Raw genomic sequence first — 26,536 nt, forward strand, 5'->3', positions numbered from 1 at the left:
AAGTCACATGGCTAGAATTATGTGCCCTGACGGGTCCACACCCCATGTTCTCCACCGTGTTCTGCTGCCTCCTTGATCCCAATCTATTGTCCTAGTCTCTCATACTAGCCAGTTCCTTCTGCCTCTAGGATATGAAGGGCCATCTGCTTCCCAAACATTTCATACTGATCCCTAAGAAAAGTCATCTGATGAAATAACAGGATTGGTACTAAGCTGACAAGATGATGCCCCACTTCAAAAAAAAAAAAAAAAAAAAAAAAAAAAACTCCTCAAATTTTATGAAACATACTGGATAAAAACCTCACAAAAGTTTACCTATACATATGCCCCAAAATTGCCCTTGCAATAAAGCCAGATCTGTCATTCTCAACACTCACCAGCAATGAGCCCCACAGCTGTGGAGGCCTAACAGTTTGGGCAGGAAAACAGACAGGCAAAGAAAAAGAAGAATGTAGTCAAGCCCCAAGGAAAAAAATGTTAACATCCGGAACCAATTCACCCACGCAGGCTGGGGGAACTGTTCCTCCCAGCTCTCCATAACACCCCTCGGCACCCCTGCCAGCCCTCCCCTACACACACGCACACACACACACACACACACACACACAAACACACGGTCGCCAGAACTTCATTCACTCTTTGCTCATTCCTACAGCCATCAGATGTGTCTGTAGGAAGAGCTTCCTGCAATACCTACCACCCAGTCAGAATATCACAGAGATGCCTTAAATCTCTGTGATGTCACAGTCTAATCTGGGTAATGCACAGTTGCACCAGATGGGATCTAACGTTCCCAGGATTAATGCTGGCCGTGCAACCAGGGCTCTGAATGCTGGAGGAAAAATGAAATGGCCAAGGCCTGGCTGGTTTCATATCTTACAGAATCTACCTTTGTAATTGAACAGATCTCTTGAGTGACATCCAGCAAACCATCCAAGATTACAGAATTCATCTCATCCTCTGCCACACTCTATATTTCAAGAGTCTGGCTCCACATGGGTTCCTTGGGAAAGGAAGTGGGCACAGAGATTCATATGCTTCTGTTGAGGCAAGAGTATATTGAATCCTATGAATCGCTGCCTGCACAGAATGAGGTGGGCAGTAGGGAAAGGCAAAGCCTTAAAACAGAGATGGACTTTATTTCTCTTTTTAGTTTCTAGAAGCCACTTTTCTAACACGGGCACAACAAACAGGAATATGATAGACCTTACCATTACATAGCCAAGAAACACATTAATATACAGTCCACACACTGAAATCGGGGGTGTAGCTTTTCTCCAAATCCCTGTGAGAGACATCAGACTTCCTAAGAGAGGAATGTTACTTGGAGTGGAAGGGAAAGTGATGGAAAGACAGTGAACAGGTGGACCAGAAACCCTGAAGCCCATTACTCAGCAACCTGAAACTCACTGTTGGGCACACAACCATGTAGAACATGCTAGAAGAGTAAAGGAATACTTTGTAGAAGTATGTATAGGAATGAGAGATCTCTGCAAACAATCAATCCCATGCTAAACAAGGCTGCTCTAAATAGAGCTGTTATAAAATAAATGAATCGGAGCAGTCACTCAAAGGTTAAAGTTAAAGCCGAGACTCTGAGAGCTGGTGTTCTTGCTGTGGGTCCTCAAGGCGGTTACCTAATCCTGGGGCATTAAAAAGAAGCCACTGTGGAAATCAGAATCTCTTCCTTTGTAAATTCAATCCATGGCAAAGGGATTTCAGCTGTGATTGCTGAGTTTGAAAAAATCAGCAGTACTTAGAAATGCACAAATTGCTCGTCACTGCAACTGATACGTTTCTAAGCTGTTCCATTTTGAATCAATTACCAATAAGATTCCACCCATCCCGTTGTGAATGGAGAAGGGAATGGCTAAAACAGGGCAGTTACAGTCTCCCCTGAATTTCACTGCATGAGAGGATTTAGGATGAGCAGGTTTTAGATCAAATTCAGTATGTAGCCACCACGTTTCAGACACGGAGATTTCTGTGCATGAAGTCAAAGAGAAGTAAGTCAGGTTGGCATGGCTGCTCATGCCCTATTCCAAAGACCATGGCTCAGAAACTCCTCCCAGTATCACTGTCACACAGAGGCTTCCTCTAAGCCCAAATAGAGAAGGCACCTTAAGACAGAGACCCAGAGACTGTAAATGAGCTCTCTCTCATTTATGATTTAATTATTTCTGTTTGGGGGAACAGCACAGGTAGCAAGCACAAATTTCCATCTACAAAAGTTCAAAGTTCTCTCTAGAGTGCTGAAGAGCTATCTACAGGGGGAGGCAATCTGGTGCAGTGGTTAAGGACAGTGGCAAATTATTTAATCTCTTTGGGCCTCAATGCCTTCATCCATAAAATGGGGAAACAGGAGCACCTGGGTGGCTCAGTCGCTGACTGTCTGCCTTTGACTCAGGTTGTGATCCCAGGGTCCTCGGATCAAGTCCTGCATTGGGCTCCCCATGGGGAGCCTGCTTCTCCCTCTGCCTACGTCTCTGCATCTCTCTCTCTCTCTCTCTCTCTCATATGAATAAATAAATAAAATATTTTTTTAAAAAATGGGGAAACAATCACCTCCCTTCAAGGACTATTGGGTGAATGCAATAAGACACTGAATAAAATCATGAGCACTGGGTGGCTCAGTGGTTTCGTGCCGCCTTCAGCCCAGGGCCTGATCCTGGAGGCCCAGGATCAAGTCCCACGTCGGACTCCCTGCATGGAGCCTGCTTCTCCCTCTGCCTGTGTCTCTACCTCTCTGTGTGTGTGTCTCTCTCATGAATAAATAAATAAAATGTTTTTTAAAAAAAAAATCAAGAGCACAGTGCCTGATACAGAGTACGCCTCAACCCATCAGAGTTTTTATTGGTCAGCACCGGAAGCACTCTGAGAGAAGAGGATATCTGTAAGATTGGGGAAGGAAAGAAACAGCTGTCTTGAAGATAAAATGTGGTGCACAGATCTGTTGGGAAGACTGAAGCCTGAATGCCAGCCAGGGCAGAGCAGCTCCTCCTCCCCTGGATGGTCAGGAAGGGCCTGAGTGCTGCTGCTGAAGGGTGCTGGGCTACATGAAGGAGGCCTTTGGAGGGATCTTCTCTATGTTCCTCTTCCCCTGGGAATGCACTTTCCCCCTCTGTTACCAGGAACCAATACAAACAAAGTCTGGGGTGTAACTAGTTTTGAAAAAAAAAAAAAAAAAAGCAAATGATCAAATCCAGGCTTCTGTTTGTTGGAAGGAAGAAAAGTGCAAAATCGTGCAACCAGATGTAAGTTCTAACACAACGGCTGGGGCTTCTGCTGTTTCTTCTTCCAGAAAACAAAAAAAAAAAAAAAAAGGCTTCCCAGTCTCCTCTTCCTGACAGTCAACTTACAGATTCTCCTTAAACCATTTTTGTAACTTACAAAGCAACACCTACAAATCCTTTTCTTCAGTTTCATTCTTTTTTTTTCTTTTATTTATGATTTATGATAGTCACACAGAGAGAGGGAGAGAGGCAGAGACATAGGCAGAGCGAGAAGCATGCCCCATGCTTCGGGAGCCCGACGTGGGATTCGATCCCGGGTCTCCAGGATTGCGCCCTGGGCCAAAGGCAGGCGCCAAACCGCTGCGCCACCCAGGGATCCCTACTTTTCTTCAGTTTCAAATTAATGGATGCAACCAGTTCATTTTGCCCAAAAACCTTGGAGGCCATCAGAACACAGGCTTTACAAAAATGAATCTTCTTTATTTCTCATACGATAAAACCTGACCATTTGGGGATTTCTGAGCTCCAGGCAGGAATATCAGAAACTAACCAGAGAAACATGCTTGTGTTCTTTCACTTCCCGGCGTCCAGAAAGGCCCCTCTGTCCTCTGCCAGAGCCCAGTTCCCGGGGAGTTGGTAAAGCCGAGGCTCCCTGCCCCACCCTCCACCTACCCTCTCTTCCTACCACATGCCAGACAGCTGGTCCTCACCCTTGAAGCCTTCTCTCCCTCCCACAGATGCTTACTCCAAGGCTAGCTTTCTGTCTCAGCAGAACCCTGAATATCAACAGTCTGCAAAGTCCTATTTGACTTCCCTAGCCAGCCATTCATACTCAGATTCTCTACTCTGTTTCTAACCATGGGCTCTAGACCAAATGCTGATCACCCTCCAAGTCCCAAACATCCCACTGAAAGCAAAAGACTGAGGGAGCGGAATAGTGCCTGCTAGATTTATAGGTTGCGACAATTTATCATCAAGCAGGTCACTGAGGTGCATGATCACTATCAATTCAATTGATAGGAATAACGGACACTGCTAAATCCTTTGTTCCTCTATGCGTACTAATTTAATCCTCACAACCACCAACCTTTTTGATGAATGTTTATTATTACAATGTCATAGGTGCAGAAACAGGGGATGGGAGAGATTAAGGAACTTGCCCAAGGTCATGCAACTAGCAAGTTGGAACCAGGCAGGGCTCAGAAAAAAAAACCTGAGCTTTTTTTTTTTTTTTTTGGTATATTTTTTATTGGAGTTCAATTTGCCAACATATAGCATAACACCCAGTGCTCATCCCGCCAAGTGCCCCCCTCAGTGCCCGTCACCCAGTCACCCCATGCCCCCACCCACCTTCCTTTCCACTACCCCTTGTTCGTTTCACAGAGATGGGTGTCTCTCGTGTTCTGTCACTCTCACTGATATTTCCCACTCATTTCCTCTCCTTTCCCCTTTATTCCCTTTCACTATTTTTTATAGTCCCCAAATGAATGAGACCATATAATGTTTGTCCTTCTCCGATTGACTTACTTCACTGAACATAATATCCTCCAGTTCCATCCACGTTGAAGCAAATAGTGGGTATTTGTTGTTTCTAATGGCTGAGTAAGCTTTTAACCACTATACTGTATCATTCATTCATTCATTGCACCAAACAGAAATGATTAAAAGATAATAGTAAGAGTATTACCATCTCACACCAGTGTATGCATATATATGTATATACACACACACACACACACACACACACTATGTATATCCTATACACACACATTCCATATATATAGTTGCGTATTATCTGGAATATATATACAGTTATATACTGTGATTTGGAATACATAAATTGTATATTATACAATAATATAACATAACTATACTATATATTTTAATACATATTATGTAAACTATAGATTTTATCACCATATATATAATATATAACACATAACTTAGCACAGTGACTGGTACATAGTGTTCAACAAATGCTGCTATTTATTATCATTATATATGAAGTGTTGCTCTGTGCCAGCCACTCATGCTGGGCTCTGGAGATACAAAAGTAGTGAAGACAAGGTCCCTGCCCTACAGCAGTTTATGGGGTGGTAGTGAGCAAGGATGACAGTAAATTCATAAGCTCCTTGATGACACAAGTCTACACAGGGGCTGTGGCTGCAGAGAATGGGACCACCAAATACAAGTGTGGAGCTGTCACTGGCCCAGCTATATTAGTCTATAAGGAGAGACAGTCCCACAGATAGAAATCTGAGAACCTCTCCTAGGTGTGTGTTGGGCCCAGTTTTTTGTCTGACCCTGCCCTCAAGTTCAGCAGCTATGAATAGAGGTCTTGAATGCTAAGCTGTCTTCTGATCTATCTTGTTGACAAGCGTTTTGCCTGTTACTAAGTCATCCTTTTAGCATTCTCATATCTCTGCCAGATCAAGACCTCGGCTTAGCAGACTAGACATGGAAAATAGTTACTAGTGCTTTCCATCAGGCTTAGAGAATAATGAGGAGCAACTGATTTTCTTGGTGGAGGGGGGTGTCCCACCAATACAATCTACTAGTGATAAAGTTATTTTTCTCAGTCTTCCTTTCAAATCCATAGTTTTTCCAGCTATTTCTGGGGATGGCACAAAAAAATGTCCAAAGCATAGATAACTTACATGTCCTTTAAATTCACTAATGCCATAGAATTCTCCCAGCAGGAGGGTCCTGGGCAGTCACACAAGCAACAATAGGTTATATCAAACAGAAAGGACTAGATCCAGCACTTCTGAACATGTGATATTAATCTAAAAACTTTTCAAGAGCTTTATGGAAGCTCTTAATTCTAGCTGTAAAAATATTTTTGGGGGTGGGGTGGGGGGCTTGTGTTACTATTACTGTTACTTTCTACAATTGCAGTAAAACTTCCCTTGTTCCAACAAAGGGATGAGTCAAGTGATGGCGAAGGTACATTAGGAGAGAATGTTAATATTTTTAAAAAGTTAACAGCATCACAGAATCTTACAGCTAAAGGGGCTTCACATGTCACATGAATCTCTCTCCCTCATTTCACAAACCAGGAACTGAAGCCTCATCAGTGGCTATGAAACAACTTTAAAACATTTTTTTCACATTTATACATCTGCCTTTAGAACAAATATCCCTGGTTCCAAAATTAATGATAAAGCTAGTACTAGACTCTAGGTCTTGTTTAAGCTATTTGAGCCCTCTTTCTGTCATAAGACATGGATATTATCTTGAATATGAGAGCCCACGTTAAAAGCTTTGTAGCACAGTAAGGACTCAAAGATGTCCACATAACCAATTAAGGTTCCTGAAATATTTTACAATTCAGTATTCTTCTGCAAGCTTACTCATAGGATCCATTTTCTCACAAATCCTTTTATCCCCTCATTAGTGCATAGGTATATAACCCCTCCCCCAGCTTTGCTGCAAATCAATCAATCAATCAAAGTAGAAGACCACTAAATGGAGGAAGCTTTGTCAAACCTAGGGAAAGCACGGCTGTGCTCACCATCACTTATTAACACCAATGCTTGCTCCTCCCTACAAATCAGTTGTATATTTTTCAGGAGCAGGAACACAAGCCCTGAACCACCCAAGTTCCCTAAGCCCCCGAGGTTACAATTCAGGGCCCTGGGGCCCAGTGTGATGGACACTTTGAGCCTCCAGGACAGACTTCCTTCTCAGCTAACCTTGAGTTGCTGAACTGTAGCAGGGAAACCATTCCTCCCTGTTTCTTACGTAGTAAGAATGTAGTAGTCAGAGATTAGTAGTCATTTTTATGGGTGGTTGTTTTTTTTTTAATTTATTTTTAGGAGAAGAATTACTTCACTGTTTTTAATCTCCAAGTATAGCGTGAAGGACCATTGTTTGCTGTCCTTTTGTCTCAATTGAGCAATGCCAGCTTTCTAGAGGGCAGGGGGCATCTCTGTCATCACGGACCATCTGAGGCACCCGGGGATCCTCTGTTTCTCGAAGAACCGACAGAATGATTTTCCTTTTTAACTGACTGGCTAGGATATTTACTGACCCTAGAATTACCCATTTGGAAATGGTTAAGGATTAAAAGTACTTCAGGCCGAAGGATTCTTGGTTTCTAATTGCTAATGTTTGAAGTCAGTTTGATTCCTTGGAAATTTGTTCAGCCTGATGAAAGCCAAAGCTCAAACTCCCCTCAGGGCGCGAGGTGTAGGATCCTTGGGTTCCGTTAGGGGCTTTTTGTTTTGGGGGGTTTTGTTTGTTTGGTTGGTTGGTTTGGTTTGGTTTGGTTTGGTTGGGTTGGGTTTGGTTTGGTTGGGGAGGGGTTCTTTGGCTTTTGTTTTTGTTTTGCGGGGTGGGGGGGAGAAGGATCTTTTACCCAGGCCTTCGGGATTACCCCTGGCGGCCCGCACCCCTCCAGGCTGGGACCGAGCTGCGAAGGGCGCCGGCCCTCCCCGGGAGCGCGCACTCCCCGGTTTCCAGCGGCGGTGCTGACCCGCCGGCGGGGCCCGAGCTCCGAGCGCCGAGCGCCGGGGCAGGAGCGGGGCTGGTGCGCGCTGCGGTCAGGCCCGAGCGCTCCTGCCCCCGCAGCTGCTCCCGCCCCAAGGCGCCGCCGAGGCCCGGGCGAGGGGCCGGGGCAGGGCAGGCGCGCCCGGGGCCCAGTTCGCGCCCTTGGGAAGGTTACCCGAGTCGCCCCATGTTCCCAGGGTTGGTTTCACGGGAAGAGAAGCAATCCCACCTCCTTCCTCGGTGAAATTTCATCTCAACTTCTTTTAGAGAGAGAGAGACAGAGAGAGAGAGAGAGAGAGAGAGAGAGAGAGAGAGAGAGGAAAACTATGGGCGTTCCACTGAGCGTGTAGGAAGTGGGGGGAGGGGAACAGGATATGGGGGGAGGGGAAGTGGGGGGAGAAGAGAGCATAAGGGGGGTTGACTGCTTTCCGAGCCCACGTCTGGGGCTTCGACGATACTTTCATACTTTCGGGGCTATGAGACAGCAGAGAAGGCAGCCGGTGCTGGGAGTGAGAATTTCGGTTCACCCCGTTAAGAACCAGACGCTAAAATGCCAGGGCTCCCGGCTAGGTGCATAATAATGACCTCTAATGATCTCTTCAAGGGAACTCTACAGTTGTCTGTAGTATTCCGGTTTTTAAAAGAAGGCTATATTAGGATATTACGTGTGCAATCCAAACTTGGGGGGGGGGCGGGGTTGCTGTTAATTTTCTAAAGTGTGTGGCAATTTGGAAACAGCTCATTTAGCCTCGGCGACTATACTGAAGAAAATACAAGAGACTAACAGAGATTTTTCCACATATTTCCTGTGTTGTTAAAGTACTGTCCCCAAATCACAGTTTCTCTAGTTATTTCTATTAACAGATTTCCCTTTGTAATCCCATTAACTCTCTGCATGGAAGAACATGAAATTATTCTTCAGTATAAGCCAGCATTCTGTCCATCTGAAATGAAGGTGGCATTACTCACAAAATTAAATGTCAAATTTAGTTAGAAAAAAAAATTCCACTCTTCCTGGTCTTTTCAATCGTATCCATCCAGTCTCATTTTTTCTGCTGTTTTCTTAGACTTTGGTCAAAATCTTCAATTAATTTGACAGCTACATGGAAATGCCAATACTTTGAAGTTTCAAATCTGGGATTCTCTTGAATTGTCAAGTGATACCTAGAGATGACAAAATTTCTGGCCCCCCAAATTTTAGGTGTTTCCAGTTTATTAACTGGCTCCACAAATAAGGAAGGGGCACTTTACTTTCTCTAATATTTTTCTGATATTTCCTGAAATATTATCTATGTCTCATTCAGAGCTGCAGAGTTCAAACATAAATTGGTTTGCAAAGACATACAACTGTTTACATACTCTTTAATACATTTTATACACTTAGGTGTAAAGGGCATTGCCAAACACTGGCTGGCAAAAAGAGCATAGAATAGAGTATCAAGTGCAAGGCCTATTTTCACTTCTGGTATCAAAAGCTCATCATCAGTTTGTAGTCAGCAAAATGTCCTGCCTCAAAGTGAAGCCATTAATGGCACTGCATAAATGTTGATTTGTCGTCACCAGTTGCTTAATTCCCCACCTCTTCCCATTTCACCTCCTGTCCTCCCTACTGAGTCTCATTTTCCATCCTGACACTGAGAGCAGGGGCCTCACTTAAATTAAGTAATGATTATCCTTGCCCAAAGACGTGTAAACAGACCCTAATTTATAAATTTGCTAATTGCTATTCCAGTGCAGACCCCTGTATCTCAGCCATGCACATATAAAATTTAGAGCTTACTGGAAACCAGAAAAGGCAAGGCAAAAATAAACCACATGGAAGAAAGAAAGAAAAAAAAAAGAAAGAAAGAAAGAAAGAAAGAAAGAAAGAAAGAAAGAAAGAAAGAAAGAAAGAAAAAGAAAGAAAGAAGAAAGAAAGATTCCACATTCCACCAGTTCCCTACTTTTTCCCTGTGGAAAAATATCCCAAAACGTCAAAACTAGAAAACCACTAAATATTCTCTCCCGCGGAACTACTTTGTCTTTGTCTTTTGGGAGTAAAAAAGCAATAACCAGCTACCCCCCCCCATAATAATCACTAGATGGATTTCAGCATTTCCAGAAAAGAACGTGAAATGCCAGTCTGCCCTCTGCGCTTTATCCCTGTGGAATCTTCTCAGTGCAGTCTTGTTTCTGTTTTTAACTCTACAGTCACCTAGAGAAGGAATTGACAGATTTAAGAAGTAATCATTTTACTCCTGGGTGCGAGAAATAAACTTCCAACAGAGTCCATAATCAGGATCTCAAAAAAGAAAAAGATCCTGCATCTTATTAATATTATATTTTTGGCAACAGAGAGAACAATTGTGACAGGCCTGAAATATTTCTCTCTTTAATACTAGCAGTGCCCTTGGAGAAGCTTGGATGAACAAAATGTTTCAGGTCTTCTGAGCCAATACGTGTTTGTCCCTCTCCTCTTATGGCCCAACATGAAGGATTAATGATGAGGGACTTGCTTCCATTAAATGCATGTCCTCACACACAAAGGAAATTATACAAATAAATGGGGGAACACCAACCACCAATACCCAATCATCTCAGTTTGGGCTCCCAGGCTAGGTATCATACCATTCTTCAGGCGCTCCTAGCGAGCTCGATGTATTAATTTTTATTTGAAACTAATTTCCTTTAATATTTAAAAAAATGGTCTTGATACCATTTGAAGTAATGGGGGGGGCAGGCAAACGGCAGAGGATACATGTCAGTATAATTTCAGTATTAACTCCACTATTAAAAATTTAATTCCCCCTTCTCCTTGCATGAATGCCACGCCGCGAACTTTTCTTTCTGAGTGTTTAACTTATAAAATCGGGAAACCTCAAGTGGCCAGCTCTGAACCCAAAGAAAGTGTTCGATAAGAAAGGGTGTCGGGTGGGGCGTGGCAGATGCAAATTCAGAAGCGCTGCGCGCCTAGGCTGCGAGCTGATCTGTCCGGAGCTGATCTGTCCGGGAGAGGTTGCTCCCGGCGTTAAGCTCGTGCGCGTCGGACGGGGTCTCGGAGGGACAGAGGTGGGCGGCGGGGCCGGGCGAGGGGCCTGGCACCGCCTAGACGCCAAAGGAGGGACCCTCACCCCGCATGCTGGCCTGCCTGTTACCCCAGCACCTTCCGCACTCAGCCCGAGGACCTGTGAAGCGCGCGGGGAACGCGAGAAGACCGGAGGAGGTGCAAGACACAGCACACTCCGCCTCCCTTCCTTCGCCATTCCAAACGCTGGGCACGAGGGTCCTCCCAATTCCCTGTCCTCCCCTCTGCCCTCCAGCAGTTTGCTCCAAGTGCGGGATGGAGGGGATTAGAACTGTTTCCTCCTCCCTGGGGACTCCTACTGTGCCACCGCGCCACTGCCGGGCTTTTACAAAGAACGTCTGCAGGACCCTGCCTGCCCATCACCCGGGAACGACTGCAGTGCGCTCTCCCAGCCCGGAGTAGCCAGAGGGCGTCCGATTTAGCCACCGTCCGACCTGCGCGACAGAAGGGCCTTTGGCAGTCATCCCGAGCACAACCATCCTCAGCAGCCTGTGACAATTCAGATCTAGCCTACCCCCGCACTCCCCTTCACACAAGGTCACTCACCAAACAGGCGGCCACCGCGGAAGGCCATTTCGACTCGACAAGCGAGAGCCTTGCGCATGTCCAGCAGGCACCCCACTTGGCTCATCCTCGTTTCCAGGCCTGGCACCTTCCGAGGCCTGCACTGGCGTAGGGGCGCACGCACCACTGAGGAACCAGTGCTCCTTGCCCCGGACTCTCCCTCAGGCACGCACCTTGGCTTCTCGCCCTGCGCACCCCGTTACCCTTGCCCCACCGTCTGTGCTCCGACCTGCGCCCAGGCTAGTTCTTGCCCCGCACAAGTGCACTCTCCCCACTGGCTTCAAACTCAACGCTCTTTCTCCATTACTTAAACTTCAATGAAGAGGCACTTCCTCCGTTTTGACCCTGTGTTTCCCTATTGGGGCGTGGGGTGGGTGGAGGGGTGATGTCAGGATTAAAATCTTGGGTTTTACTCTGAGCAAACAAGCCATAAAACTGGCAGATTAATTCTCAACAGTTGATCTCGGTCATTGGAAAGAAGAGCGAGCCCTGAGGCACTGCACGGGCTTTTCCTGTCTCCTTTCACTAGGGATTGTGCAGATAGGTGCGCGGGACCCGCGATCCTGACACGTGTGCACATGTGCGCGGAGAGCAGATCCGCCTGCATGTTCTTGAGTGTGCCTGCTTTGTGTGCCCACCCGCGTACGCCGCCACCTTCTTAAGACTTCCGGAGCGCCGCGGCTGCGAGGCTTAGGGCCGCAGGCCCTGGAGGGGGAAATCCTTTCGCAGAAGGTTTGAATTATTTCGCTCCGCGGGAGACCGGACCTCGGCCGCACTCGGCAGTGGATTTGGGCGGGAAAGGCCCAAACTCGAGCTGGGGAAGCCGGGCGGAGCCGGGGCTGGGGTCCCAGCGCAGATGGCGCTGCCGCGTGCCTGAAATACACTTCCAAGGCCGCAGCCGGAGCAGCTGTTCCGGGCGATCCCGGCTCAAAAGTTTTCCCTGTTGCAGCAGAGGCGGGGGCCAGCAGGCCGGAGAATCAGGAGTCAGTCTCCTCGGAGACCCTCCCGTGCCCGCGGCGGCTGCGTCCTGCCGGCTTCTCCAAAAGACGCAGAGTTATAGCAATAATGAGGGCACCTCACAGGCCCTTCTCCAAGACCCTGTGGGTCTCAGGGTTTTTCGGGACCAGCAGGCTCGGTGGAAAATTTTGAAATACATACTGTGTGTCCTCTGATGTGTGAGTTCCTACAGTGCGCAGGCTGGGCTGGTCCCCGGCTGCTGTAGGTTGGCGCCCCCCCCGGGGCTGCGGGCTCTGGGCACCAACTAAAGCCAGCTCTGTCCGGAGGCAGAAAGAAAAATGGGCTGTGAAAAAGCAAAAGGCCACGTCTTTGAATAAAAGTTAAACGTTAAAATCTAACCCTTGCGTTATCTCAGGATCCTGGGATTTTGAGGCACCAGAAGGGAGGGCTGGAAACGGAGGTACCAGTCAGAGCCAGGAAATGGTGAAAATGATAAACACAGTTGCTTTAGGCGGGTGTCCTGTGTGTATCTGTGTGCGTGTTTGTTTAATCCTCCCCCAAGCTCCGTGGCAATTTTGTTTTTGTTGTCCTTTTTTCCCCCATTCCTGACTTCTTATCATCGGCCTAGCGCAGGCAAGCCACGCGGCGGGTCCAGCCTGCTCTCGGTCCTAATCCAAAAAGGGGGTTTAAATCATTTGAGGCCAAGGCCGGCAGAGGCATGGCCCAGGGCACAAGGGAGTCGCCTGTGTCCCTCTCTGACCTCCACCACCACACACATACCTTTAAAGGTGGTGTGTGTGCGTGCATTAGGGCGCTGTACCAGAGGAAAAAGAAAGGCCTACTTGGGGACCCCAAGCCCTGGCCTCGCCTGCCTTCCGCCAGGATCCAGGCCCAGAGGCTGCAGCTCCGCCTCCTCCACTCTAGGGACTGCGGAGGCTGCACACCACCGTGCAGTTTTTCTGAAAGATCTTTTCTCTTTCTATGTCCGGTTGGTAAGAAAGCTTTGGCCATTGCGGAGGGGGCTCCAGCTTGGAGATTCCCTGGGTGCAGGGTGCAGCCAGGCCCAGCTGGTAGCCTGGCCCCACAGGAGGCCCGAAAATGCTCTGGTCTTTCAGCTCCTTCTTTCTCCCCGGCCTTAGCCCCACAAACATATTTCGTTTTCTCTAACCCAAACGCCCATCTTTTTCTTAAAACAAAACAAAACAAAACAAAAACGATAAGATGAAATGGGAAAGGTTCAGCCGAACTCTGTGTGACATAAAGTTCTGTGTTAGGTCATCACCCCCTACCCCTATACTGTGAGAGCAAGAAAACAGCATTTTGGAAAACAAGTCCTGGCCTTTATGTCTCTGGACTGGTCTCTCCTTCTTCCAACCTTTTCTCTCCTCACTATAGTTGAGAAGAACGGCAGAAAGAGAAAACTGTAAAAACCGAGTCTCTGATTATGACTCTAGGTGTTGGTCCTTTTGAACCAGTGACCCTAGACCCAGCTTCAGCCGACCTGGCCTCCTCTCCTTGGAGAAAAGTACCCGCGGCCACGGTGCCTGCCACACGCAGTTAAATAATTTCTGTCTCTTCCACCATCAGCAAAGTAAAATAAACTAACTTCCCTAATCATGAGTTGTCACGAGGCCTTGAAAGAACTTCCACTAAACTGTGTGAAGGCCCAAGTGAGATTCTGACAACATCTAAATGCGGTGTGGAAATAGGGTCTGGCCAGAGATGGGAAACACACATTAGCCACGCGTTCCTTTCTGGATTGCCCACACAGGGGTCCGCGTGGACAGGCACCCGCATCCAAATACAGGGAAAGATTTGAGCGGACGAAATAAATCTCCTTTTAATTTTCTTTTCATCGACTAATAAAAATAATTCCCCAGCACTAAACTCAAATACCGTAACGGGCCACAAGAACACGGAGAATTCATAAAACTCTGGTCTCTGCAAGTCACCCGCTAATCGCGTTATTATTAGCCTCGGGAGCATGGAAATTGAACTGTCACTGCCGAAAGAGAAAATGTAAGCGACAGCTGTCCCTCCTTGGGTCGGCCAGTTTTCCAGCCCCCAAGCCCCTGGGCCCCAAGCTCGGTCCCCAAGCTCTTGGGCCCGTGGCCGCCCCCCATCCCTTTGCGAGTCGCCGCCCCCACCCTGGCTTTCCGCTTTCCGGCGCGCTGACCCAGGTTTACTCCCCAACCCTAGCTGGTCAGCAGGAGCACCTCCAGAATAGCAGTAGAAGTCCTGGCTGGAAAGTTTCTGAAACCGCTAGACCAAGCTGCAAGCGTACGTGTATAAGTGTGTGTGTGTATGTGTGTGTGTGTGTGCGCGCGCGCGCGCAAGATTCTTCCGACAACAGCTGTTCCCAGGGGCTGTTTTGCACAGTGGAAATCTTGGCACTTAATACAAAACGTTAAGTTGTCTCCCCCTTCCTTCAACAGCCCATCCAGGTTTCTGCTAAAATACAGATACCAACGTCGGCTCTGTGTTTTACGTGTGGTGTGCATACACTGTGCATAGATCCGAGACACAAATTAATCGCTCTGCTCCCCCCAATACACAGACCTGTGGGCCCTTAAGAGTGACCCAGGGAGCAGGGTGAGAGGTCTAACATACAACCTTTTCCCATAAGCACTGTGAAGGAGAAATATAATTATGCTCCGTCGTCTCCCGAGTAGGGGAAACACAAGAACTTGAGTCCCCGAAAAATTGATGGGGGAAGGGCGAGGACCGAGGTCGAAGGCTAAATGGGACAGACCGGGCATTTCCCGAGACTGGGTATCGAGCCCGAGAACTCCGCGCCGGTCCTCTGGAGCTCTCAGAAGCGAATCCCAGCCCCTCTCCACTCCTGTGGCCGCCTTCGATCTGCGCCCCTCCTCAACCCCAGGGGCCTGCGGCCGCTCAGCTGTAAACCCCAGAACCGTGCGCTCCGGTCCCAGAACGGAAAGGGATGGGACCGAGGCCTCTCTGCTTGAGGTTGGCGAGGAAAATGCGAGGCTCGGTTCCCCCAAATTGTCCGCGGCGAACTTGGGGAAGGCTCCTGACATTTGCGCAAAGAAAGGGAAACCCGCGTTGGAGCAAGGCAGGGCGTCAGCGAGCAGGGCCTCCCTCCACACCAGTCCGCCCTTCGCCGGCGGGCCGCCCGCGTCCCCGCTCCGCCCGCCTCCGTCGGTCCGGTCCTGCGCACTCACCCGGGTGAGGCTCCAGGCCGTGTGCGGCCGCGTCCTCCGCGTCTCCGAGTGGGCCCGCGGGGCTCAGCGCCTCCATGGACAGGTCCAACCCCTTCTCCTCCCAGTCTCTCAGTTTCCGCTTTTTATTCGAGCCGATCAGGGCTTCAACCGAGAAGGCATGTGCTCGCGAGCTCAGGGCGACTGCAGATCTTCTCCTTTCACTCATCTTAGCCGCCCGCACCCCGGCCTCCGCTCGCCCCCGCTACTCAGGGAACAGCCCGCGCCCTCACGCTCGGAGCTCCCGCCGGGCCGGGCCCGGGAGAGGCGGCGGCCCTGCGGCTCCTCTGCACCCTCCCCCTGCGTCCTCCCCCGCCCTCCGCTGCCGGCCGGGACCGGCGCCCCTGGCTGCCCCAGCGGCTAGGAACGAGCGCCCGGAGCGCCGCCCGCTCGCTGCATGAGCGCCCGAGTCCTGCTTCCCACCCACCGGGGCAGGCGCTCACAGGCTGTGCAGACTGGACTTCATCTTTTTTTTTTTTTTTTTTTTATTCTCTCTCTCTCCTCCCTCTCCCTTTTCTCTCCTCCCTCTCCCTCTTCCTCTCTCGGTCTTCCCGTCCTTCCTCTGATCCAAACTTCTGGGAAACTTTTTTTCTGAATTCCTCCCTTCCCAAGGAGCTGGGGGCAGGCGGTGCGCTCCTGTCCGTGGGGTGAGGGAGAGGGAGGGGGAGGAAGAGAAAGTCTGAGGGGAAAAAAAGCCAGCCCCCGACCAATGGCGAGGAGGGAACAGGAGAAACCCTGGGAGCTCGGGCCAATGGAAGAAGGGGAGAGACTGAGGCCCGGGCCAAGGCTCGGCGCGGGTAGTCCGGGGATGCTCCCGGGCCGACTTTAACCCCTGGCTCCCCGGTCCCCCACGAGTTCTTCATGGGGGAGGGAGGAAAGCCGAAAGTCGAGGTCTGATCGGTGCCTCTCCATACTCCTGCCAGTCCCAAATCCGTACCTTTTCCTCCCAAATCTGCTAAGTTTCACAGACGCTGCAAGCCCAGAGTCATTTTAATGACCGATCTGGAATGGGGGGGGGGGGCTCTCAACCTGTCCAAAAACGCCCAGAAAACGACCCCGATAATCTCGCGCCTGCCTCCAGACGCTATAAGTCTTCGGGTTCTGTCGGGATTTCGCCACACAGGTTATTTTCCCGTGGTACGATTTCGAAGCAACCCTGGCTAACGCAAAACGAAAGAAATAAACAAAGTCGGCCCGTTACTATCGAGGGTCTTGTAACTGTGGATCTCAAGGCGCTTCCTCCTTCCAGTTCTACCTGGTGGCGAAGGAGACGTAGGCTCTGCTCCGTCCAAGCAAGAGGCCGGCGGCGGGGCGCCCGGCGGACCGCGCGCTCCCAAGGCTTCTCCCGCCTGGGCCCGCACGCAGCAAACGCTCGCCTTCCCCTCGGCGTGGATGCTCAGCTGAGCTTTGCCTGCTCGGGGCGCCTGCTCTGAAGAACCCACGGAGAGGGGATGCGCAAGGGCAGCCAGCGACTTTGACAGCGGAAGAGCTTTTTCAGAATTCCCTTCAAATCTGATCACCTCGGGAACCAGCTGTCCCGGCTCACTGACCCTCCCACCACCCTCAAAAAAAAAAAAAAATTTTTTTTTTTTTTTCCAGGACAGCGCGGTCGTCAGAGATTTCTCTGGAATTTACAATCCAGCCCTCTGGCCATTCTCATTTCCCACACCCCCTCCTGGGCCATGCCACTGGTCGCGGGCCGCTGGAGACCCCGAGCGCAGCTCAACGCAGAGCCAGTTCACAGGGGCCGCGAAGTTGATCCTGCCAAGCAGAAAAGAAGGTCTCGGATTTCGCGGACGGCGGCCTAACCACAGCCTGATCTTTCCATCCCAACGCCTTGGTCCAGACGCTTCTATCCCGGAGCGAAGAGGGAGGAAAGAGCCGGCTCCCTGGGTGCGAGCGACAGACCGAGAGGATTAGCAGACAAGTGTCTCGGAAAGCCAAGCCGGGAGCAGGGTCAGCAAACCTAGGGCAGAGGACACCTTCTCTCCTCCCCCCCACCCCCCGCAAAGAACAAGCGCCCATCTCCCTCCCCTTCCACTTTGGGGCGACAGCGGAGGGCCTGTCTGGCCTCTGAAACGGCCACATTCCCCTCCGGACCCTGCGGTAAATCTAGTCCTTGATATTATAGTTGGAAGTGTTCTGGTGCTGCAGGGAACGGCTGAGTGTCACCATTGCACCTTGGGCTTTTTCGGAGAAAAGCAAAAAAGAACATTTTTAGAGCTCCCTCAAATTGGGCGTCAGCAAGGTGAGAGGAAGCTAGCCGAGCAGCAAATGAAGAAAGAATAATGGAAGCCACAGGTTGAGTGCGATTCGGGCAGGCTTGGCCTCCAGTGACTTCCAGGAGCCTTCCTCAGGCTTGGGGATCCCCAGCAGCACTCCAAGAACCTTGGGATCTAGAAGCTACTCACAAAGCCCCTCTGTGTCTCCCACCGCGCTTGGGAGACTGCAGGGCAAGGCACAGGGTCTCCCACCTCAGTCACCCTTCAGCGTTGCTGCCATGAGCTGGGGCAGAAAGTGACAGCACAATCACCACAACGGGGCCTCAGCAAAAGAGGGGGAGACAAAGGCCAGCCAGGAGCGCACAGTTACCTTTTCCAGTGGCTTATACTTCTCTTTGGGCTCCTGGCTCCTGATTCTGGTTTCACTGCCCTTCTGGTGGCTGGGGCCGGTTGGGACCAGGCCCAGTGGGATAGCATAGATGGGGCCAGCCTCTCTTCCTTCCCAGGGTTTTCCTCCTCCCCTTGCCCGTATCTCCCATCTCCCTCTGGCAGCCTCTTGCCTTGGCCTTCCCACACAGACCTGGTTTGGATTGAGAAGTAGATGTACCATAGGCCATACCCCCTCCTTGAGACTGTGAAAGCTTCTCAAAAAGAGGACTTTGGCTTATCCACATACCTAGATGCAGGTCCAGAAAGCCTGTACAATGTAGATGACCATTTACACATGTTGGAGAGACACACATAGAAAAGAGAGCACTGGCTTCAATAGCATGCATCTGCACCTCACCCCAAAACACACATTCTGCATAGAGTTCTCAGAGGAGTTCCTATTACCCTTCCTTCAGGTCTACACATAGGTTGCCCCTGCCTCCATTGCAGTATATACACATATCCTAGAATTGTGAATTAGACCATTAAAACAAATCAGATGATCATGAAGCCACATTGCTTTGGATCATTATTCATGAAAACAGAAGCTTTCCTTCAGGTAAATGGGAGGGCCGGGGATATTTTCTTTTTGTGACTGCAGCAGTCATTCTAAGTACCCCTCCCCCCAGGGGCATGCATTCCTTGGTTTGTGACCCAGTACTGACTGGCAGGACGATCTGAAGAAAGATTAAGCAGGATGGTTTACTGTCTGTGACTTAAGTGTATAATTTTATGCGGTTGGGAAAAGAAAAAAAGGCTTGGGGGATGAAACGTAGAAATCTGGGAGTGTGCTATACATTTTCTCCACTCATTATATCAAAGCATTTTCAAAATCTCATGACCCAATCTGTCCCCCCTTTAATGTTTAGGAATTAAAAGTAGGATGCCCAATGCATGAGGCTAATTCCTGAGGCAATCCCCAGATTTCCCAGCCACCAACCTTAGGTCTTGAGTGGAGTCTACAGGTCTATTTCAGGCCTGAAGCTGATGGAAAAGGAACAAGCTGGAGGTCCCCTACCCTATTGCCCTGCAGGTCCTAAAGAGGAAGAGGTTATTAAGCACCCAAAGAGTCAGAAGGAATCAAGGGGAAAGTGGGAGACAGGACCTCACTGACCACCTGTAGGAACCTATGGGAAACGGATACAGAGTCCCAGCCTTGACAGGAAGAAAGCCCAAAAGGAAAGAGCAGCATAATAACTGCTCACCTAAAACTGACCATGTCTAGATATTCTGATTTTTTTTTTTTTCAAAGGAACAACAGAGTTCTGCTGTGTAAGGACAAGAGTCCTGGCAACACAGCCTCTACATCCCCCACATACCAGTCTTCCTTCTGTTTCTTCACACTAAATGCCATCACTGCTAATACCTCAATGCAAGGTGATCTTACCAGGCTCTGGGATTTTGCAGTTTTGTGTAAGTGAAAACAAAGTAAAAAATAGTTGCCAGCAGGACACCTTAGTCTGCCCTTAAACACGTGGGCCAGGACACCCGGCGGGGGGTGAGGCAATCACAATGAATTCAAGCCTGTCTAGGCACTAGTTATAAAACATTAGGAAGCGACTATGGGGTGGGAGGTAACCCTCTGGACTCCAAGGCAGGTGAAGCCTAGTGAACAGGTCCCCCTCGGTCTAAACTATGTGACCTTCCACAAGCCAGTTCATGGCCCGTGCCTCAGTTTCCCTGTCGGCAGAGTGAAGGAGCAGGCAAGCAAAGCAGGCAAGATTTTCAATCGGAGGCTGAACAGACCTGAGGTTTTATTGTTCCTGTGATCGAATCCTCCGGGAATATGAGGCCAACGTACCCACTTTGCACTTCTTCCAAACTGGCGCCCAGTTAGGGGGTGGCACACCTGGCCTGGAGCCCTTGGGTGGGCGTGGGAGGGAGCTGATTTCTGGAAACGCCCGCCCGCCGGGTGCCAGCGCGGCGGACACTGCGCAGGCCCACTCGGGCAGACCTGGCGGACCGCATCTCCAGTCTCCGGGCTGGTTCAGGTTGCCCCGCGCTTCGGGACCGGGCGTGCGTCCTCGACTGTGCAACCACCCCCTCACACTTTTTAAAATAAATGCCCGTGGGGGCGAAAGGGTCTTTAATGATGTTTTTTTGTTTTCGCGAAATAAAATCTTTTGTTTTTATTTTAAACCAGCAGCGTGCCCACCTCTTGGTCCTTCCAGATGTTTGCAATAAAATCGCAGGTTTTGCCTTTGGGACTGGAAATAAAATTTAACGGCCTTCACCCTGTAATTATTCTCTTAGCTCGCCCTTCATAAATTTATCTGCTTTCTATCGGCGTTGGGGTAGGGGGCGAGCGAAAGGGGAGAAAGCCCCGATTTTATATTTGTGACTATAAAAAAGCGCCACCCGGTTTCCTCGCCTTCGGCGGCCGTGGTGTAACCGGGAGAGCCTGGCCCGGCGGGCGGCAACATTGCGCTATTGTTCGCCGCCTTCGGTCTGCGCAGGAGCTGGGCCCCTCCACAAAGGGGGCCTTGTGCGGCCGTGCCCAGAGCGGCCGCGCCCAGGAGGCGAGGAAATCCTGTTCCCCCAGGCCCAGCGCCTCTTTTCCCCGCGAGGATGGTGCAGCCCGGCAGTCGGACCTTCGCCTTCAGCCTGCGCCCGCCGTGGGGGCCGCCGGCTCCTGCCCTGCCAGCCTTCGCAGGAAGCGAAACCTCGAGCCTGCGCTCAGCCCACTGAGGGTGAGGGAGGAGCCTGCCTCTGCATACCCAGGAGCTCGGGAAGGCGGCTGTGTGGCCGTGAGGCTGAGGGGCTTTCTGGAAGGCCGTCCAGCGCCTTTCTTTCGCCTTGCTTGGGCTGGAAAGTACCATTCCGGTACCTTCCTGAGCTCAAGGGAAGGTACCATTCCGGTACCTTCCTGAGCTCAAGGCTGCCGGGCAACCCTACACAACCCAACCCACAGTCGCAGATTTTGAAGACACCAGCGTGCACCCCCAAATAAACGTGCGTACACCGTAACTCCTATAGACTTGTATAGGAAGCTTGTTAAGTACAAGGTTCCTGCGTATATTTTGCATGATTATACAAAGCCATGGTTGTATCTGTCTAGCAGCATACCCATGCATGGACACACCAAGTGCAGCCATATGCATGTGCCTGCATGCCTTTCTAGAATCAAACTTGCATGTAGAAACAACCCAGGGTTGGGTACAAAGCATCACGCACAGCCATATGAGGAAACATTCTAGCTGGCCACACACTCAGCTAGCCCTAAAGTCGGCAGAAATCTACTGGAATTCCGCCTGCTCTATCTTTCCCCCAACTCCTCAGCTCCCTTGGGCGCTCTCTCTCTCTCTCACCTGCCTAAGCTGAATCCATGTGGCTGTCCCCCGACCTCTCCTTCATCTGCATGGAGCTTCCTCTGTCCCTGGGCAAGGTCTCTTAGGTGACAAAAGAAGGGGGAAATGATGAGCACCCATCCTTGAGGCCTCACCCCTTGGGAGACCTACTCAGTGCCTGGGCAAGACCAAGGCATTCCCAAGCCCTGGAGACCCAGCAGGGACTGGAAAACTGGGCAGTGAGAAATGACACCAAACAGGAGCAGGAGGGTTTTGTCTTGTTTTGTTTTTAATCACATGCAGACCATTTCACCTTCCAGCCAGCCTGCCTTGGGCCAGAATGCCAAACCCCAGGAGCCAGACACTTCTTAGGCAAAGCATTCTTTTGAGTTCCTTCTGACATGAGGACTCCCAGCTCTCTCCTAGGTTTGCCCTTACATGTGACTCCATCTCTCTTCTCCTGCTGGTTTTTGCAGGTGCTTGGCTAAGCAAGGTTAAGAGTTCCCTTTGGTTTTTCCACTGAGAGGAAGGATTATCTAAAGCTTATGGGGGTGATGGGGGGAGAAGCCCCAGGCCCCACAGTCTAACACAGTGGGCCAAAGTCCTGGGACCTACAAGAGGATACTTAGGGGTTCCTGGGGTTGGGATGGGAAGGCTGGCAGTGGTGAGGCAGAAAGGCACTTAGGGGACTGAAATGGGGCAGCCCACAAGGACCAGCAGCTAAAAGCAAATGATTTGACGCATTAGGACCTTGATGTGATGGCTTTTTTGCCAGATGTGTTTGGATTTCGCTTGTCACTAATAAAAATCGGCCACCCAGGAGCAAAATGCCTTCGGTAGAACTAGCCGAGCTGTCTGGGCCTGAGCCTGCACTGGCAAACACCGACAAGTAGATTTTAGATTTTTACAGCCTCCTTATGGATCAATCTCTCCCTCTTCAGGAGTGAAGAACGAATTGTCCATTATATAAAGAGATTGGAAAACTGGCTCTCTGAACACACAGCTCCGAGGACGGGCTGGGGAACTAAATCCTTCCAAGTGGGTGTGCGGGAGTGGGGCGGGGAGGCGTAGCTACACTGGCCAGACCAGTGCTTGCTTCTGCCCTCTGGCTGGGGAAGGAGGAGCTGGGAAGAGGTGCGTGAGCTAGGTCACGGGTGGCTTTTCATCAGTGTCAGTCCATAATTCATAAGCCACCTCTTCTACCCTTCTTAAGCAAAACCAAATCAGTATGGGTGGAAAAAATATCTAGAACTCTTAGGCGATGTGCATCACATCCCTAGTGACATGGAAACTAGCTGGGATAGGGATGTCACCAACAGGTTGCTGGGCAATCCCATGGCTACACTTGGTGTGTCCATGCATGGGAGCCTCATGGTCGCGACAAATGAGCCCCTTGAAATGTTTATATATGTAAAACATTATTACATATATAAAACATACACCATATAATATAAAACCAATTACATATATGTGCATACAGACAGTCGTTTTACCACTCTGATGGGCTTTCAGAACAAAGACACACACGATAAGTGTCTGTGGAGAGGCTGACTTTGCCAGAGTTACAGGGCTTGTTCTGGGAGGAGGGGGAGGAGGCAGTCCGATGCTGGTGGCACTCAAATAGCAGTAAGGACCATCGTACTCTAGCCCACAGCCAAGTACAACAGGAAGCCAGGGACAAGGAAGGCTACCTATGCCTAAGCAGGAAAAATATTCACTGAACTTTGTATACTTTACAGACTTCATAGGTCAACAAACCCAGGCAAATGAAGGTGTTTCCAGGACAGAACAATCAGAGCTTGCATATTCTCCCAAACCCCAGTGGTGTCTGCAGCACCAGAGGCCCAAGATGTTTGGGAATTCTGTGAGGCAACAGCAGTGGCACCATGGTGAGCCACTACACCCACCAACATGTGCCCCCAATATTGCTCTCCTTGTCTGCTTTCACGGGAAAGAGAACTTCTGACCCAGCTTGGAAAAACAGCAGAGGATTTGCCATCCAGAGGAAACCGCTTCCAGGAAAGTCAGAGAGAAAAGTTAAGAAGCACGGATTTCCACAGCCTTCATCTCATGCCGCCAAATCTCATTCCGGATCTCTTCTCTTTCTAGTCTGCACCATTTAGGAAGAACTCATACCCACCGGGCCTTTTACTTTGTGCCAGGCCTTGTGCTAAGTGCTTTCCATAAACCAACTCATTCTACCCACTTTGAGCTCTGTGAACCAAGAACCAGTGCTACCAGCCCCATTTTACAGAGGAGGCAACTGAGGTACAAAGGGAGATATGTAACTTGGCATGGGTCTCACACCTTTCAGTGCAGGTATTATAGCTCTACAGCCAGAATTCTTTTTTTTCCCCCATTTTCTTTTTTTTTTTTTATTGGAGTTCAATTTGCCAACATATAGCATAACACCCAGTGCTCATCCCATCAAGTGCCCCCCTCAGTGCTCGTCACCCAGTCACCCCCACCCCCTGCCCACCTCCCTTTCTCCACTCCTGTTTGTTTCCCAGAGTTAGGTGTCTCTCATGTTCTGTCTCCCTTTCTGGTATTTCCCACTCATTTTTTTTCTCCTTTCCCCTATTCCCTTTCACTATTTTTTATATTCCCCAAATGAATGAGACCATATAATGTTTGTCCTTCTCCAACTGACTTAATTTCACTCAGCATATAATACCCTCCAGTTTTATCCACATTGACGCAAATGGTGGGTATTCATTGTTTCTAATGGCGGAGTAATATTCCATTGTATACATAGACCACATCTTCTTTATCCATTCATCTTTTGATGGACACCGAGGCTCCTTCCACAGTTTGGCTATTGTGGACATTGTACAGCCAGAATTCTTAATCCCTAATACCCCCAGCCTCTCTGGGTGCAAAGACACTAACATGCCATTTACACACCTGCGTTGTCTCTGCCTTTAAGTGACTCTAACAAAGGTGGCGGAGCTGGGGAGGAACTGATGGAATTGTCTCACACAGGCCAAAGAAAGCCCACCCCATCTAAAATACACCCAGATGGCCTTCCCAGCTTGAGTGCAGTGTCCTTGCCAGGGAGGAGATAGAAGGGCAAGAGCTCCACCCTGTCTTTCCTCACCTGACCATGCTGAACAGAAAAGATACAACACCACCAATCATACTGGAAGGGAAGGGGATGGCTGCTGGCTCTCTAAGGAAGATCAAGCCGCCAAGCTCTGGTTGGCTCCCGTGGCTCCTCCTTGGTACTCACCTCAAGTTGGCTTCTACCTGTACCCACAGACTTGCCACCCCTGGACCTTCCCTCCTGGTGAGGCTGGACCCGGGCTGCTTTGCTTTATTAGCATGGGGTTTATGTGACTAGATCCTTTATTGATTGAACCCCCAAACCACCTATTGCCTGTAGGCTTCCTGCCTGATGGGGCCGTCCACTCCCCCAGGCACAGATCTTCCATGAGATACTTTCAGGCTGATAACTGAGCAATAGGAGGCAACTGAGCCCCACTCCACCCCAGCTCAGTTCACAGCACCTGTCCTTCCCCAGTGACATTTGTCCACCCAGCAGTGGATGGTAGCCAGACCACTTCTGCCCTCAGATTGGGAATTTCCTGAACAGATTAACAGTGTGTTAATCTGGCATAAGAGTCATAACTCCAAGGTCACTAGGGAGATACTGCTCCCTATGGTGGGCCCTCAAATGTTTTCTTTCTTGCTTGCTTTTCCTTCCTTCCTTCCTTCCTTCCTTCCTTCCTTCCTTCCTTCCTTCCTTCTTTCCTTCCTCTCTCTCTCTCTATTTCTTAAAAATATTTTATTTATTTATTCATGAGACACACAGAGAGAGAGAAAGGCAGAGACACAGGCAGAGGGAGAAGCAGGCTCCTTGCAGGGAGCCCGACGTGGGACTCCATCCTGGGGCTCCAGGATCACGCCCTGGGCTGAAGGTGGCGCTAAACCGCTGAGCCACCTGGGTGGCTCTTTCTCGATTTTATTTATTTTTTCATGACAGACGCGCAGAGAGAGAGGCAGAGATATAGGCAGAGGGAGAAGCAGGCTCCCCGCAGGGAGCCTGATGCAGGGACACATCCCAGGATCCCGGGATCAGTCCTGAGCCAACGGTAGATGCTCAACCCCTGAGCCACCCAGGTGCCCCTCGTCAAACATTTTCAACGTGAGTTCTCCTCCCATCTCCCTCCCCCTCTCACCTATACACACATTCACATGGCTCAATTTAGCGGTCCATAGTATATTTTAGTCCTTATTTCTCCAGCTCAGATCTGTTTAAAATGCAAATAAGGAAAAGGTGTCCCCTGATTGGTATCAGCAGTTTATTCTTCAAGATAGCTGAGGCCTCAGATATCCGATTTGTCACATAAAAGGGGACAGAGAAGGAAAACTCCTAGGGCCTTAGGACCCGGCATAATAAGGGAGAACTTTGGAGTTTGGAAGAAATACCTGGGTTTGGCTTGAGAAGGATAGCTTTTTGGTTTAATTTGGTGGGAAAGAAGAGTAAAGCAGAGGTCCCTGGTGTCCAAGGAGGGCTCCCTGTGGAGCCGCAGAACAACTGGGCTTGGGCAGGAGACAGACTCATCATCTGGAGTCCCCACCCCTCAAAGGGTGCACCTCTGCAGTGATGCCCCAAAGTCCCAGGAAACCTTCAGGCTCTGTGGTACTCAGACTGAGTCAGATCTTGTTTCCATGCGAGGGGTGGGGGCATTGCCTCCATTCACCCAAGTCACAGGGCTAGCTCTTGCTTCCTACACAAAGTGAAGGCAGGCCTGGGGGAGTTGGGGCTGTGTGGGTGCAGGAAGATTTTCAGAGAACAGTCCCTGGGATGGCCCTGGGCACTGGTCGAAGCCAGCAGGATCTTCCTGCAGGATCCAGAAAGAGGGAAGAGGGTAGAACTCCAGCAGATCATACCTTCTCCTTTTTCCCTTTTCCTGATTTTGGTTTCTTGGTGGAATGTTGGCAGCCTCTCTTCTTGGGCTATTTTTTCTCTCTCCCTGATGGCAAATCCAGTCTCCCTGGCAAACTTGCTTAGAGCAAACACTGCATTAAAATTCCTGTTGAGGGGCGCCTGGGTGGCTCAGTCGGT

The 26,536-nt window shown here is 49.8% G+C and overlaps 1 protein-coding gene across 2 annotated transcripts in view; it reads right to left on the bottom strand.

Annotated features, from left to right (window-relative positions):
- Positions 1-16,211, bottom strand: part of TBX15 (T-box transcription factor 15) — a 110,162-nt gene extending 93,951 nt beyond the window's left edge. Inside the window, exon 1 of one of the 2 annotated variants that reach the window (XM_038561905.1) lies at positions 15,495-16,211. In XM_038561905.1, coding sequence (XP_038417833.1) covers positions 15,495-15,699 — 205 coding nt within the window. In that variant the 5' untranslated portion in view covers positions 15,700-16,211. Of the gene's footprint in view, positions 1-12,510; positions 12,616-15,494 lie in introns of those variants that run through there. The other variant, XM_038561909.1, reaches the window with a different exon arrangement.
- Between the last annotated feature and the right edge of the window lie 10,325 nt (positions 16,212-26,536).

Source organism: Canis lupus, chromosome 17, assembly GCF_011100685.1.
Source record: "Canis lupus familiaris isolate Mischka breed German Shepherd chromosome 17, alternate assembly UU_Cfam_GSD_1.0, whole genome shotgun sequence".
Taxonomy (NCBI): domain Eukaryota; kingdom Metazoa; phylum Chordata; class Mammalia; order Carnivora; family Canidae; genus Canis; species Canis lupus.